The following is a 13,314-nucleotide window of genomic DNA, read 5'->3' as shown; positions in this document are numbered from 1 at the left end:
ACATTTTTTTGTTCGAAGCAATTATGTGTTTTCTTTACACCAATTGATTCTTCTCATTATTTTGTACATAAAAGTATTAAGGTAAAATAATCGAAAAATGAATATTTTACAAGATATTTTACGGTTTATGTAAAATTAAAAAATGATTTCAAGCCTCATAACTTGGAAAGTATTTAATGAAAACTAACATAATTGTAGTGTTTTGGAAAGCTCTTGAGATGAGCTACAAGAATATGCAAAAGCATATAAGGTGTCCCATTTAAAAAGTTGGAGCTGACCTTCACGTGACCTTCGGGTGGCTCTTCAAGATTAAACTAATGACACCATCATATGTCCCCCTTGAAACCATACAACTTTTGTCTGAACAATTTTTTTGTATTCGGCTTACCAACGGAGTTATTCAGGTGGCCTGTTTTAGATGCCTCACCCTGTATATATATATATATATATATATATATATATATATATATATATATAATATCCTAATATAATATTAAAAACTACAGACGTATTCTTAACTCACAATATTCTATAAATATATGTATTATTTATTCTTATTACATACTAGAAGACAATCTCACTTCTCTATTGAAAAGTAAAAAAACCAGACATAAAAGTATTCTTACAATTTTAGTATATGTACTCTCAACAAATTGTATGTATATCAAGAATATTCTGAGAATGCAATATACTTTTGAGATAGCCTCCAAACATTCTGAAAATCTATATATGCTATTAGGAACAATAAATCTGAATAGGAATAAGAGATTAATTTTTACCTTTGTTGCAAGATTGCGAGTCTTCTTCTCCCTCCCTCCCTCCCTCCCTCTCTCTCCCCCCTCCCTCCCTCTCTCTCTCTCCCTCTCCCTCTCTCTCCCTCCCTCCCCCCCCTCTCTCTCTCTTCCTCTATAATATAATTTCTCAGACAACCTATTAATAAAATAATAAAATCACAAACGATAAAAGCACAAACGATAAAATAATAATGGGCTTTGCGTTAATATGTCAATTTACGTTCACGTCTAAAACACACAGAAGAACACTTCACTAAAGAAAAGATCAACTAATACGCACTTATAATGTGTTTAGCATGGCCGGAACACGAGTGAACAAGTCCCGGACAGTCCCAGCTCGTGCAGGCAGCACGAGCCCGGCCGGCCCCGGTCGGTTATAGTCACGTGACAACGCTGGAGCAATCCTCAGTTGCCACGTCATTATGACGTAATTCATCGATTATAATGAGACGCGATTATTTGATTCAAATACGTGTGTAAGGAGTATCCATTAAAATGGAATTTCGAAATTCTCTATTAATTCCATTAATATTAGCATGGATAACGATATTGGCAGTACATTTACATTTAATTGATAACCAATATTGGCGTCATCATGGATGTAAGATATTGGCGCTATATTTATTTTATAACCAATATTAGTATTACCATGGGTGTAACAATATTGGCAGCACACTTACGTTTAATTGATAACCAATATTGGTGTCATCATGGGCACTGCAATATTGGCAGTACACTTGCATTTCGTTAGTAACCAATATTAGCTTCGCATTGGTTAATATTGGCCAAGACATTCCCAATAAAACCAATATTTAGCCAATGGATTGCCAATGTGCTGTGCTACTAGGGTATCTATCCTCACTTAATATCCATATAGTACAAAGCAGTTTCAAAAATGACTAAAACTCGACATATTTTTATTCAAATTAAGACATCTTTTAGTCTAATAATATAGTCGACGAAAAGACGATTAAATTATGTCTAAAAGACGACTAAAAGATGTCTTAAATAAGTCTTTAAAAACCTAATAAAAAGATGTCTTAAAGACGACCGAAAATGTACAGATTTAGTCGTCTTTTAGTCATCTTTTAGTCATCTTTTGGCTTGATAGATTAGTGATTAAATTCGGGTCATGAACCGACTTTTAGTCGACTTTTCGTCGACTTTTCGTCGACTATTGTCTCTAACTAAAAGACGTTTTTGACGAAAATATATCTAGTTTTAGTCGTCTTTTAAACGTCTTTGTGCCCTGTGGGATCCTTTATGCATCACGAAAACTGAATCAAAATCAAAAGCGTCAGAAAAACCAACAATCAAAAATATTGTTGTAACAAGTGAGTTTTTTATATGTAAAATATAAAATTGTACCTTTCGTTGTACATATGCTTACTCTTTTCTTTCTAGAATATTTATATATTCTTTCTATAATATTTTATTTCTATAACATTTTATTTTATAATAAATTTTTAATCTACTTAAATCTTATTTTAATCTTATTTTTAAACAGATATACCATTACCTGTTGGAATCTTACATAATAAAAAAAATGGCAAGAATCAATCATGGAATAGTGAAAATAATATCCAAAAATTACATCTAAATGATCGAAATACAGAAACAGACAAGGAACAAAAATCAGGCAGTCATCATGAAATGCAGACATCACAAAATACCGGCCAAAAGCAAAAAATAGATAATCATCAAGAATGTTGCAGTAAGTTTCAATAAAGTAAAAACCCACTTATATTCGATAAAACAAAAACTAAAAATTAATGTCATAACTCTCTTTTATAATCTTACAGTATTTTTCTTTAAATTTATTTTTATTATTGTGATGTGTCAGTTATTCTATTTTAAAAACTATTATTATTATTATCAATAATAAATGATTGATCCACAATAATTAGATAATAAATATCATAACATGGTTTTATCACAACATTAATTTCTGTTTTTCTCCATTATATGGATTATATTATCTTATTTATATTATGTAATGATCAAATGATAAAATGAAAATTTTTCACAAAAATCTTGAAAACAAAATAATACTTCTGAAATATTAACTATCTTCAAATTTTGATCAACTAATCGAAATTGATTATAATAAACAATGCATGTATATCAAATAATAATGATAATGGAAAATACAATTATACTTGTTTATTAGAATAATATCCTAAAGGATGTTAAATATCACTTTTGCAAATGTAATTAATGTATATTAGCAATCATACATTTACTAGTAGAAATAGCAGAATTATTTCCTAACAATTGTGAACTCGATCATTACTTATAAACCGAAAGACAAATTACTTATCATTACTTATATCATTATTTATATTGCAATTGTTTCTAAATAGGAGTTTGTCGGAACGATATTACAACGATTTTACGTACTGTGATAGGAATACGACAAATACTTTTAGATTCAAATCCACATCAAATGCACATTCATTATTTTACGTGTAAAACGTTCTTTAATTTTGTACAAGCGACAGTAATAGCGCATGATAAAAGTATTAAGAGTAAAACTAATGTTTTAAATAAAAATTTTATTGTTTTAAATGCTGTTATTTTTGTACTATTTTAAAAATCAATTAGAATTTTATGTCATAATATAAGAATATTGCTTTGAAAAAATTTGATACCAAAACGTACAAAAATTTAAAATAGAAGAATCTAATATAAAAATAATTTCTAAGGAAATGCTGATTACTAACTTTTTGTGATTTTTATTTATAAATGTGCCAGTTTAATAGTAGTAAATATAGTAGTAAAGAATATATTTAAAAATTATCGATACTACCAAGATAATAATAATAAATTGCAACACAAGCATATTTTATATTTTTTACAGCAAAGAATGATTCGGACAATAGGAGGTATAACCCCACATAAACATGTACGAAACGCGATGCGTTTAACAATAGCTGACACGTTAGCTTACCAAATGACTTGAACTAATAAAAAAAATAAGATTGAAACTCAGAATATGAAATTCATCAATCTCATTATTGGTATGGTTAATTTCCTATTTCTTTTTCTGGAAATATTAAAATAATTTTTTGTTTACACTCCATTTTTACAATGACAATTTTCTAAAATTATTTCAGTTTTATGTTCTATTAAAACACACATTTCATTTGTGAAAAGAAGAAAAAATTCTTTATAATTTCAATATAAGAAAAAATATAGTTTGACATATTTTTATTTATATATTAATATATTCCTTTACTACTTTTTTTCATATTACTCTATCACGTACAGTTACAATGGCTAAGTTCCAAAATTCATTGCCGGTGCTAAAAATCTAGTTTACATTACACACATACATACACACACACACACACACACACACACACACACACACACGTGTACTATAGATTTTTAGCACTGACATTGAATTTTGGAACACAATAACCAATGTTTATAGTAATTTACGAATATGTTTTATCGAGTTTGATAATTATAATATGATAAAAAGTTGTAAACATTTATTATCTGCCGAATTATTTTAACTATTATCAATAATAACTTAAAAATTATTCTATCAAATCACATATAGTTTTTATCAACTTTTTTAAACATTTTAGACGTTCTCATATTATTCAACATTCTAATCTTCTTAGTCACTTTTGATCGTATTAATTGTACGTACATATATATGTTAGTTTCTTACTAATCTACTTATAATATCGTATATAAACGTTTCTTTATTTCAAAATGTTTTATATTTATGTTCTGTATGACTAAATCAATACATTTTTAGTAATTTGTTTGTCCCATTAATAAAATGTTAGCAAAATAACAACAAATTACTAACAAAATTGATCACAGTTTGGCTGCAAGACCGGTATTATTTGTGTTCTCATTAAACCCGTGTTTTACAAGCACAAAAGTCTGCAAAGTACAGCTAAATATAACGTCGATGTCTGTTTAGCTGTACTTTGCGCTAATTTTCTTTTGTCTTTCTTTTACAATAAAAAAGACAGAAATGAATAGTGTAAAGGGTTTAATTATTAAAAAAGAGACCCACAGAATTTAATAAAATTTCTGCTAAAATTTTGTTCACGAACGAATTGTTAAAACATATTGAAATTTTTTTCAGAAACTCTCGTTACTGATCGGAATATTTCTATCGCCAATGTGCAAAAAGTATTAAAATCATGGTTGCAACATGCCGGCGATCGAATAAATCGAAGACAAAAAGAAGAAATTCAAAATGAATCAGTGGATGATTAATACTTTTATAATAATATATTATATAATAATAATAATAACTTAATATAATTATGACATGGACGTATCCAGGATTTTTTTTCAGAAGGGTTTTATCAATTCTGTTATTATAGAAACTATTTTTGTGTTAAGCAATTGTTTTCTTTCATATTTTAAGTTCTTTCATATTTTAAGTTTAAAGTTTATAATGTCTCCTCGTTCCTGATTTTGAAAAATATATTAAATATTAAAATATTTAATATATTATTAAAGATATTAAGTATTATTAAAAATATTAAGTTTATTATTAAAAATATTAAGTTTTTTAAATCGATTTTTAAATCGATTATTTTTATTTTTGTGCAATAATAAAAATAATAAATATAAAAATGTTTAAGATGATTTATTCCCTAATACTTATTTTACATAATTTATAATAATAATTCAAGACAGAATTCTAGTTATAAATTTTATGTATCGTAATACAGAAAATATTTAAATATAACGTAAAATACATACAAAATAAAATATATATCGGAATAAGCGTATACATTAAAACATATAACGCATAAAATTATAAATAGAATTCTATCTCGAATCAGAAATTCATATGTTAACATATGTTAGATCTCTTTTAGACATCATAAATAAGAACTCTATATGTTGACATAATTTAGATATCTTAAAGACGTTCATTTTAAGAAATCTTTTTGACATCATTTTCGTGATATCTTTCTGTCTTCAAAAAACGGCGCATTAGATAACATTCTAATATCTTTATATGATCTTTTAGAAGCCTTTTTAAGTTATCAGGTTCAGAAATAAGATATCTTTTAGAAATCTTTTTGATTACATATTGTTTTCTGGGATCTTATCTGTTGAGGATGTGTTTTTAATTTGTTTTTAAAATTTTTTTGGTGCATTATATGTCTGATGCAGAATCAAGAGACAAAGCTGGGGATATTAATTTTCGATCTAGTTCAGAATGAAATTTCTCTGGGAGGGGAAGATTTTGAATATGCTGCTGAAATAATTGTTTTATTTTTTGATAATGTCTCTGAACATTCTAATAGGAAGAATATTTCATCACTATTTGCATCTGGATTCGATGAAGAAAAATTGCTTTTATTAAATGAATCTAAAAGAAAAGGAAGAAAATAAAAGTGTTATATCAATTCATCCTGAGTATTAATACCCTGCCGAAAATGGTCGATTAAAACCGATTAAAACGGATTATGTTTTAATCCGCGCCCGGATTAAAAAGTAATCGATTTTAATTCCGAACAAATTGCAATCGGTTTTAATATCGGCTTCGTGAATTATTTCAGTCCGACATCATTACATTTTAATCCATATTGTTGTCAACAATCTAAATGAACACGAATAATCAGATGGATTGTATAATCCAAAATAATCCGCCTAGTATGCAATTTCAATTCGTTATAATAATATGCAATTTTTAGTAATTGAGTTGATTGTAATCCGGTTTAATCCAAGGGTGTTTACGACAATTAATCGGATCTTTGATCGGACTGAACAGTGGTACTCAGCGATAGACTTTCTAAATTTCCCTAGACTAATCCGGATCAATGATGTATCTCTGAAGTAATCAAATTAGATTAACAACTTATTCTTATTTTATAGAAAACATCTTATTCCAGTAAAATACATTTGTTTATTAATATATATTTGATAAATAAAGATATATTAATTAAAAGAATAATAAAGTATCTTCTATAATTTCTTATGATGTTTTTCACAATTTTTTCGATGAACTTGACCGCAATTTCTTTCGATGACTGTTAATCTAATTCGATTACTTCAGAGACACATCATTGATCCGGAGTCTAGGGAAATTTAGGAAGTCTATCGCTGAGTACCACTGCTCAGTCCGATCAGAGATCCGATTAATTGTCGTAAACACTCCAAAATTCACCGATTTCAGAGATAATAACTAAATCGATTTTAATGCAATAAGAATCCAATTTTTGTGTAAGCAACAGTAATTTGTTTTAATTTGAAATTCTAAGATTTTTCGGATGAAAATAAAATCGGATTGAATGCAATTAAATCGAATTTTTGTCATAAATATTATATTCGACTGTGTATATATATGAAGAAACAAAATTATATTTATTACAAAGTTTTATTTATCATTGAATTTCAAATATATTCGGAGGTTAGGTTGCATAAATATTTACAATATCTTACATCTATGTGAATAACTTTATTTTTGATATCGCTTCCTTAACAGCACATGATATTGTAAGAATTTTGAATCCGCGCTGTAAGAAGCGACATCGAATTGATCGACCGTCTATCCCCGTTTATTCACCCTCTCATCGATCTACGAACTGGGATCGTTTAAACGCCGATAACGGATCGGAGGACATTCGATATTCAAAAGTCTTCGCGCATACACGAAAATTAGAAAAGGAAAAGATTCTCTTCGGACTTTGTACAGGCTGCTGGCCTTTGTTGGCCAGCGGCTAGCGTGCGGTTACGAGAAATTGATTTTACGACTTCGTCTATCTCTGAGCGTTTATCCTCCGCCATGAATTGTTTGTTAGTGATAACTCGAACATTGCATAAATAAATAATTTTGACGACAGTGTAATTATTGAACAATTCAATATTAATCAAGAAGAAGACACACTATTTGAATATTTATTTATTTCCTGACAAAGCTGTAGAATAATCTTTAGTTCAATATATCAGAAGCGGTATATGTATCGACGTTACTATTGAAATTTGAACGAGGCAAGCCGATGTTTTGGATGAATCTATGCATTTCGAAAGTCACCTGTCGCTGTTTTTCTGGCGCGCGCGTTATATACGTGATGATAATATTCAAGTGTGGATACACTGAGTGTATTAATTATCGACTGAGTTACCATATATGGTTGGGACAAGAGCCAAGTCGTCTTAGAATATAATAATGCAGCGAGAATGACTTGAGGCGATGATCTTGGAAGAGGCCAAGCAATAAGCATTGCGCTATCAACTACCGGTGGCAGCCTCGTCCGATCGAGAATTGATAATTGAGGCGATCATGAGCCATTTTGCACGGAATAATCCATCAGAAGAAATGCTTCTGTCGACGTAGCGTTCATGAACTCAGGGTGTTCGCTCAAGAAGAGAGAGTAGTCAAGCAGTTCTCCCAGGCCCGTCGCATCAAGCGACGGCACCAGCTACTGATATTCCAAGGCAACAGGGACCTCTGGATCGTATTGCTATAACACTAGGTGTGTTTATGGAGCAGCAACGGCAAATGTTGGAAGAAATTAGAGCTCTCTCTCGAAGAGAAGCTTCTATTCAAAGTAATACACCGCAGGAAAGAAAAATTGAGGAATCTCCGCGTTCCCCGACAATCAGCACTTCGTCGGCGCAAGTCGTCTCATTGTTATCGCCGCAAATTCCAGAATTTGGTGACACGGACGAAGAAAATATACAAATTTCGAAACAACGAGTAGATAGAGTTGCTCAAGTGCATCGAACGTCCGACGACGTAACTTTATTAATAGCTTCCAGTAAGTTAACCAAGTTGGCCAAACGATGGTATGAGATGCAATCTGGTCAAGTTCTAGAGTCGTGGCCTGCGCTCAGACAAGCGCTGATCCAGATGTTCGATCGTCGCATCTCATTCACGGCCCCGATGCAGCGTATTGAAGCTCGAAAATGGAATTCATCGAATGAATCATTCGATCAATATGTGATCGATAAATTGTCGTTAATTCATCGTTTGAACATCCCTACGACCGACGCCGTCAATCTTATCATTGGAGGTATCCAGCAGCATTCGCTGCGTGCAACAGCACTGACTCTGCCTACACATTCGGTGGATCAATTGGAAGCAATGAGAAGAATTACCTTCGGGATGAGTGATATTGATAAGAAGAATCAGCATCCGAGCAAGGGTGACGCAATAGGGACGGTCTCAAGGCAACCGACGGCAAAGCAACAAGGCACGATGGTAAGCCGACGGAGAGTACGTGCAACTACTGCAAAAAGAAGGGCCATTGGAAAGCGAATTGCACGGCTTTGAAGAGAAAAGAGCAAACTACGTTGACAACTGCATCTTCGGCTAAAGCATCGTTCTCGTCGCAGCCAGCGATGGTAGCGGTTGTGAAGCCCAAAAATGATAAGTTTTATCTTTTTTCTCCTATAGTCGTTGTAAATAGTATTAACAGTATAAATAATAATCTTAATGCGTTGATTGATACTGGAAGTCCGGCATCGTTTATTATAATAATTTAAAGAATTTTAATAAAATGTTTAAAATAAAAATTGACTCTTTGGATCCAGTCGATCGGAAGTTTAACGCGTTACCTAAAATTCCGATCAATGTTCTCGGTAAAGAAAGGTCTAGAATTGAATTCAGAGAATTCCCGGATCGTATTTTTGATATTACATTAAACGTGGTTAAATCAGACTTCTCAGACTTAGATTTAATAATCGGTTGCGATTTTATTGAACAACATGACCTAACATTAATCTTTCGATCGTCTAAAGTAAACGCGGACACGTTCACACAACCTTTATTGCAAATGGTTTGTTTTACTAATATAAGTATGGAATCAATAATAGATGATTGCGAGATAGATTTTGATAAAAATGAAAAACAGCGTCTCAAAGACATAATAATGATGACTACAGTGTACGTATAATTTGAAAGATAGTTCCACGTATACGTACGCGCCACGAAAATTCGCTTTAAAAGAACGCGAACAGATTCGCGAAATAACAGACAATTTATTAGAACGCGGCATTATCAAAACAAATATCTCGCTGTATTGCGCAAGAATTGTGCCGGTAAGAAAAAAAAAATGGCAAACTGAGACTCTGCATCGATTTGCGACCATTAAACGCGCGTGTAATTAAGCAGAAATATCCGTTCCCTCTCATAGAGAATTGCCTTGCGAGATTGAGCGACAAGCGAGTATATTCATTATTAGATTTAAAAGATGGGTTTCATCAAATAAAAGTAAATCCGGAACACACGAAATATTTCTCGTTTGCGACGCCCGACGGACAGTTTGAGTATGTGCGGCTTCCCTTTGATTACTCGGAGTCACCTGCGGAATTCCAAAAACGCGTGGTTCAAATATTAGAGCCTTTTATTAGAGAGAATAAAATCCTTGTATACAGAGTGTATTAAACCACCTGTGCCAGCCGATTATCTCAAAAACCGAAAACGACAGACAAAAATGTTTCCTACAAAAGTTGTAGGGTTTCGATATGTAATTTGCAATTAACAATTCCATATTTTTTCTTAAAAACAACTGTATGTTTTCTTTACACCAATTAATTCCTCTCATTATTTTGTACATAAAAGTATTAAGGTAAAATAATCGAAAAATGAATATTTTACAAGATATTTTATGGTTTATGTAAAATTAAGAAATGATTTCAAGCTTTATAACTCGAAAAGTACTTCATGAAAAAATAATTTATTATAGTGTTTTGGAAAACTCTCGAGATAAGCTACAAGAATATGCAATGAAAAATAGTAGGTTCCATTTAGGAAATTGAAGGTGATCTTTACGCTATTCAAGGATATACTAATATTACTATGTAATGCGTTACTCAAAACTCTACAACTTTTGTAGGAAACATTTTTGTTTGCCGTTCTCGGTTTTTGAGATATTTGGTTGGTACGGGTAGTCTGATACACCCTGTATATAGACGATATTTTAATAGTATCAAGTTCAGTTGAAGAAAATTTGAATGTTTTAAAGAAAGTTGTTAACGCTTCGTAAATACAGTTTCGAATTGAATCTGGTTAAGTGTAATTTAAAAAAAAAAAAGTGAAGTTCTTAGGATATATAATTTCGCACAATCAACTTATAATACATTGAGCGATCGGCATACGGAAGCTGTTAAAAATTTTCCAATTCCGAAAAACGTACACCAATTACAACGCTTTTTAGGCTTAACCAGTTACTTCCGTAAATTCATACAAAATATCGCCATAAAAGCTAGACCATTGCATAATTTGTTAAAAAAGTCGGTGGAATTTAGATTCGATGAGGATTGTATCACAACTTTTGATACATTGAAGAAGGATTGACTGCGTATCCAGTACTTCATTTATATAACTTTGCAGCTCCCATGGAATTATTTACATACGGATGCGAACTCTCAAGGGCTCGGCGCAATATTACTACAAAAACAGGCAAATTCGAAATGGGCGCCGAAAGCCTTCTTTAGTCGAGCAACGAATCAAACAGAAACACGCTATCAGTTTTGAATTAGAGATGCCATAGTACGCGCGGTCGAACGGTTTCACATTTACCTATGGCATAAATTTCACGATAATAACGGATTGCAATGCATTAGTCTACCCTGCTGGAAATATTGAATTAAAGTCGATAAAAGTGAATTGAAAATTAATCGACTTTAATATACTTTGATCAATTTAATCGATGTTTCCAAAAATGTCGATTAAAATTTAATCGATTTCAATCGTTTTTCTTGTTTATCGTCTTCAATATCACTAATGAGTATTAATTTTAATCGATATGAATTGACTTTAGATGACAAAGATTTTTAATGTCTTTTAGTACGAAAATTTACAGTAAGAATTAATCGAACCTTATCGACTTTAATCCTTTGATAGTTTAATAGAATTTAATATTAATAAATGTAATTGAATTTTGTCGACTCCTATGCTAATATTACTAATTAAAATCGAATACATTTTTATCAGGAAATTTTGTACAAATATTAACTAGATTTTAATACATTTCAATCGCAATCACTGTTTTATCGACTTTAATGCCAATTTGTCAAATATTTTAATCGACTTTTAGACACACTTTTGTAATCAAATACAATCGATTTCTATCGGGATGTTTTATACAAATATTTAATAGACTTTAATGCATTTCAATCGCAATCACTGTTTTATCGACTTTAATGCCAATGATTGTCAAATATTGTAATCGACTTTTAGACACACTCTTTGTAATCAAATTTAATCGATGTCTATCGGGGAGTTTTATACAAATATTAAATGTACTTTAACACATTTTAATCCGAAATGCTTTTTTATCGACTATATTGCTACATATTGTGGTTCAAATCAACCCGATTTTACAGGTTTTTATAACTTCTAATTGAATGAACTTTAATGACAATAATTGTCATGTATTTTAATCGACTTTTATGGCAAGTGAATTGAAATGCAATCAATCCAATAATAGATTGTAAAACTTTTCGTCTTTACCTACATTATACAACAGTGTATAATTTTGAATAAATTTACAGTACATTTAAGTATACAATTTAAGTATACAATTTAAGTATACAATTTCAATTACTATATTATTTAAACTATTTATGTTGATTGTCATATATTACATTATTTTTGAAGGGTAATAAATGAAATTTCATCAAATTTTTAATATTTGTTTCTTTTTTTATTATTGAATTTCAATATTGTTACAAAATAAACTTAAGTATCTACCAGTTTTACTATCAATAATAGCAACTTTTTGTTCCACGGCATCTATTGGTTTTAATAATCTATTTTCCACATTTTCACTTTGTACCAAAAACAAATAAGAAACACCTTTAAAAGGTAAATCTTCAAAAATCGAAAATAATGATAATGAAAGGAAACATTTGTTATTATATGAAATAATATCATTTATCCTACAAAATTGACCCGTTTTTAGTCTCACAACTGTGTCATCTGTTGTTTTCGCGCGATTATTACATAGACTGTGATAAACAGTATTTTTATAAATGCACTTACAGTATGTGGCACATCTACCAAAAGTTTCTATATTTTTAATTGTGCATTTTCCTCAACGTGCAATTGGATCTCCACAACTTTTTTATTGCATGGTTACAAAATGTGAGGTTATTAGAATATTACTTTGATATAATTCAAATACATTATAAAGTCATGTCATGAAATCGGTCCCTAATTTTTCTTTACAAAAATTCTAAATTCGAAAATTAACCCATTGCTTTCAATCTTTTAATTTTCTAAGCTTTGTACAAAAAAAAATGAATAAAAAATTTTTTACTCAAGTTTCACTAATTTGTTTTAATTCGGTGGCACCTGTACTTTATTTTCAAGGGTTTAAAATATGTTTAAGTTTTTATTAATATCGTTCTACGGAAACAATTTCGTTAAAGTCGATTAAACTCGATTTGTTACTTATATAAATGGGTTAAAAGCGATTGTTATCGTTTAATTCGAAAAAGCCGATTAAACCCGATAAGTTAGTTGAACAAACGGACTAAAAGCTATTAAAAGTTATTTTTACAATTAAAGTCGATTAAGTTC

General features: G+C 30.4%; 2 protein-coding genes across 2 annotated transcripts; both read left to right on the top strand.

The window, feature by feature from the left end:
* Positions 1-1,389: 1,389 nt before the first annotated feature.
* On the top strand, positions 1,390-5,039 carry LOC112639206. The gene is made up of 5 exons (XM_025412469.1): positions 1,390-1,395; positions 2,020-2,128; positions 2,302-2,508; positions 3,158-3,322; positions 4,906-5,039. Exons 1-5 carry the CDS (start codon positions 1,390-1,392, stop codon positions 5,037-5,039), a joined length of 621 nt encoding a protein of 206 aa, XP_025268254.1.
* Positions 5,040-8,498: 3,459 nt separating this feature from the next.
* Positions 8,499-9,180, top strand: LOC112639210. The gene has a single exon (XM_025412480.1). The coding sequence runs from the start codon at positions 8,581-8,583 to the stop codon at positions 9,058-9,060; it is 480 nt and encodes a 159-aa protein (XP_025268265.1). The 5' UTR covers positions 8,499-8,580; the 3' UTR covers positions 9,061-9,180.
* The last annotated feature ends 4,134 nt before the right edge of the window (positions 9,181-13,314 follow it).

This window comes from Camponotus floridanus, unplaced genomic scaffold, assembly GCF_003227725.1.
Source record: "Camponotus floridanus strain SB8 unplaced genomic scaffold, Cflo_v7.5 scaffold108, whole genome shotgun sequence".
NCBI lineage: Eukaryota > Metazoa > Arthropoda > Insecta > Hymenoptera > Formicidae > Camponotus > Camponotus floridanus.
The sequence above is the reverse complement of the archived record's forward strand: the minus strand, read 5'-3'. Positions and strand labels throughout refer to the sequence as shown.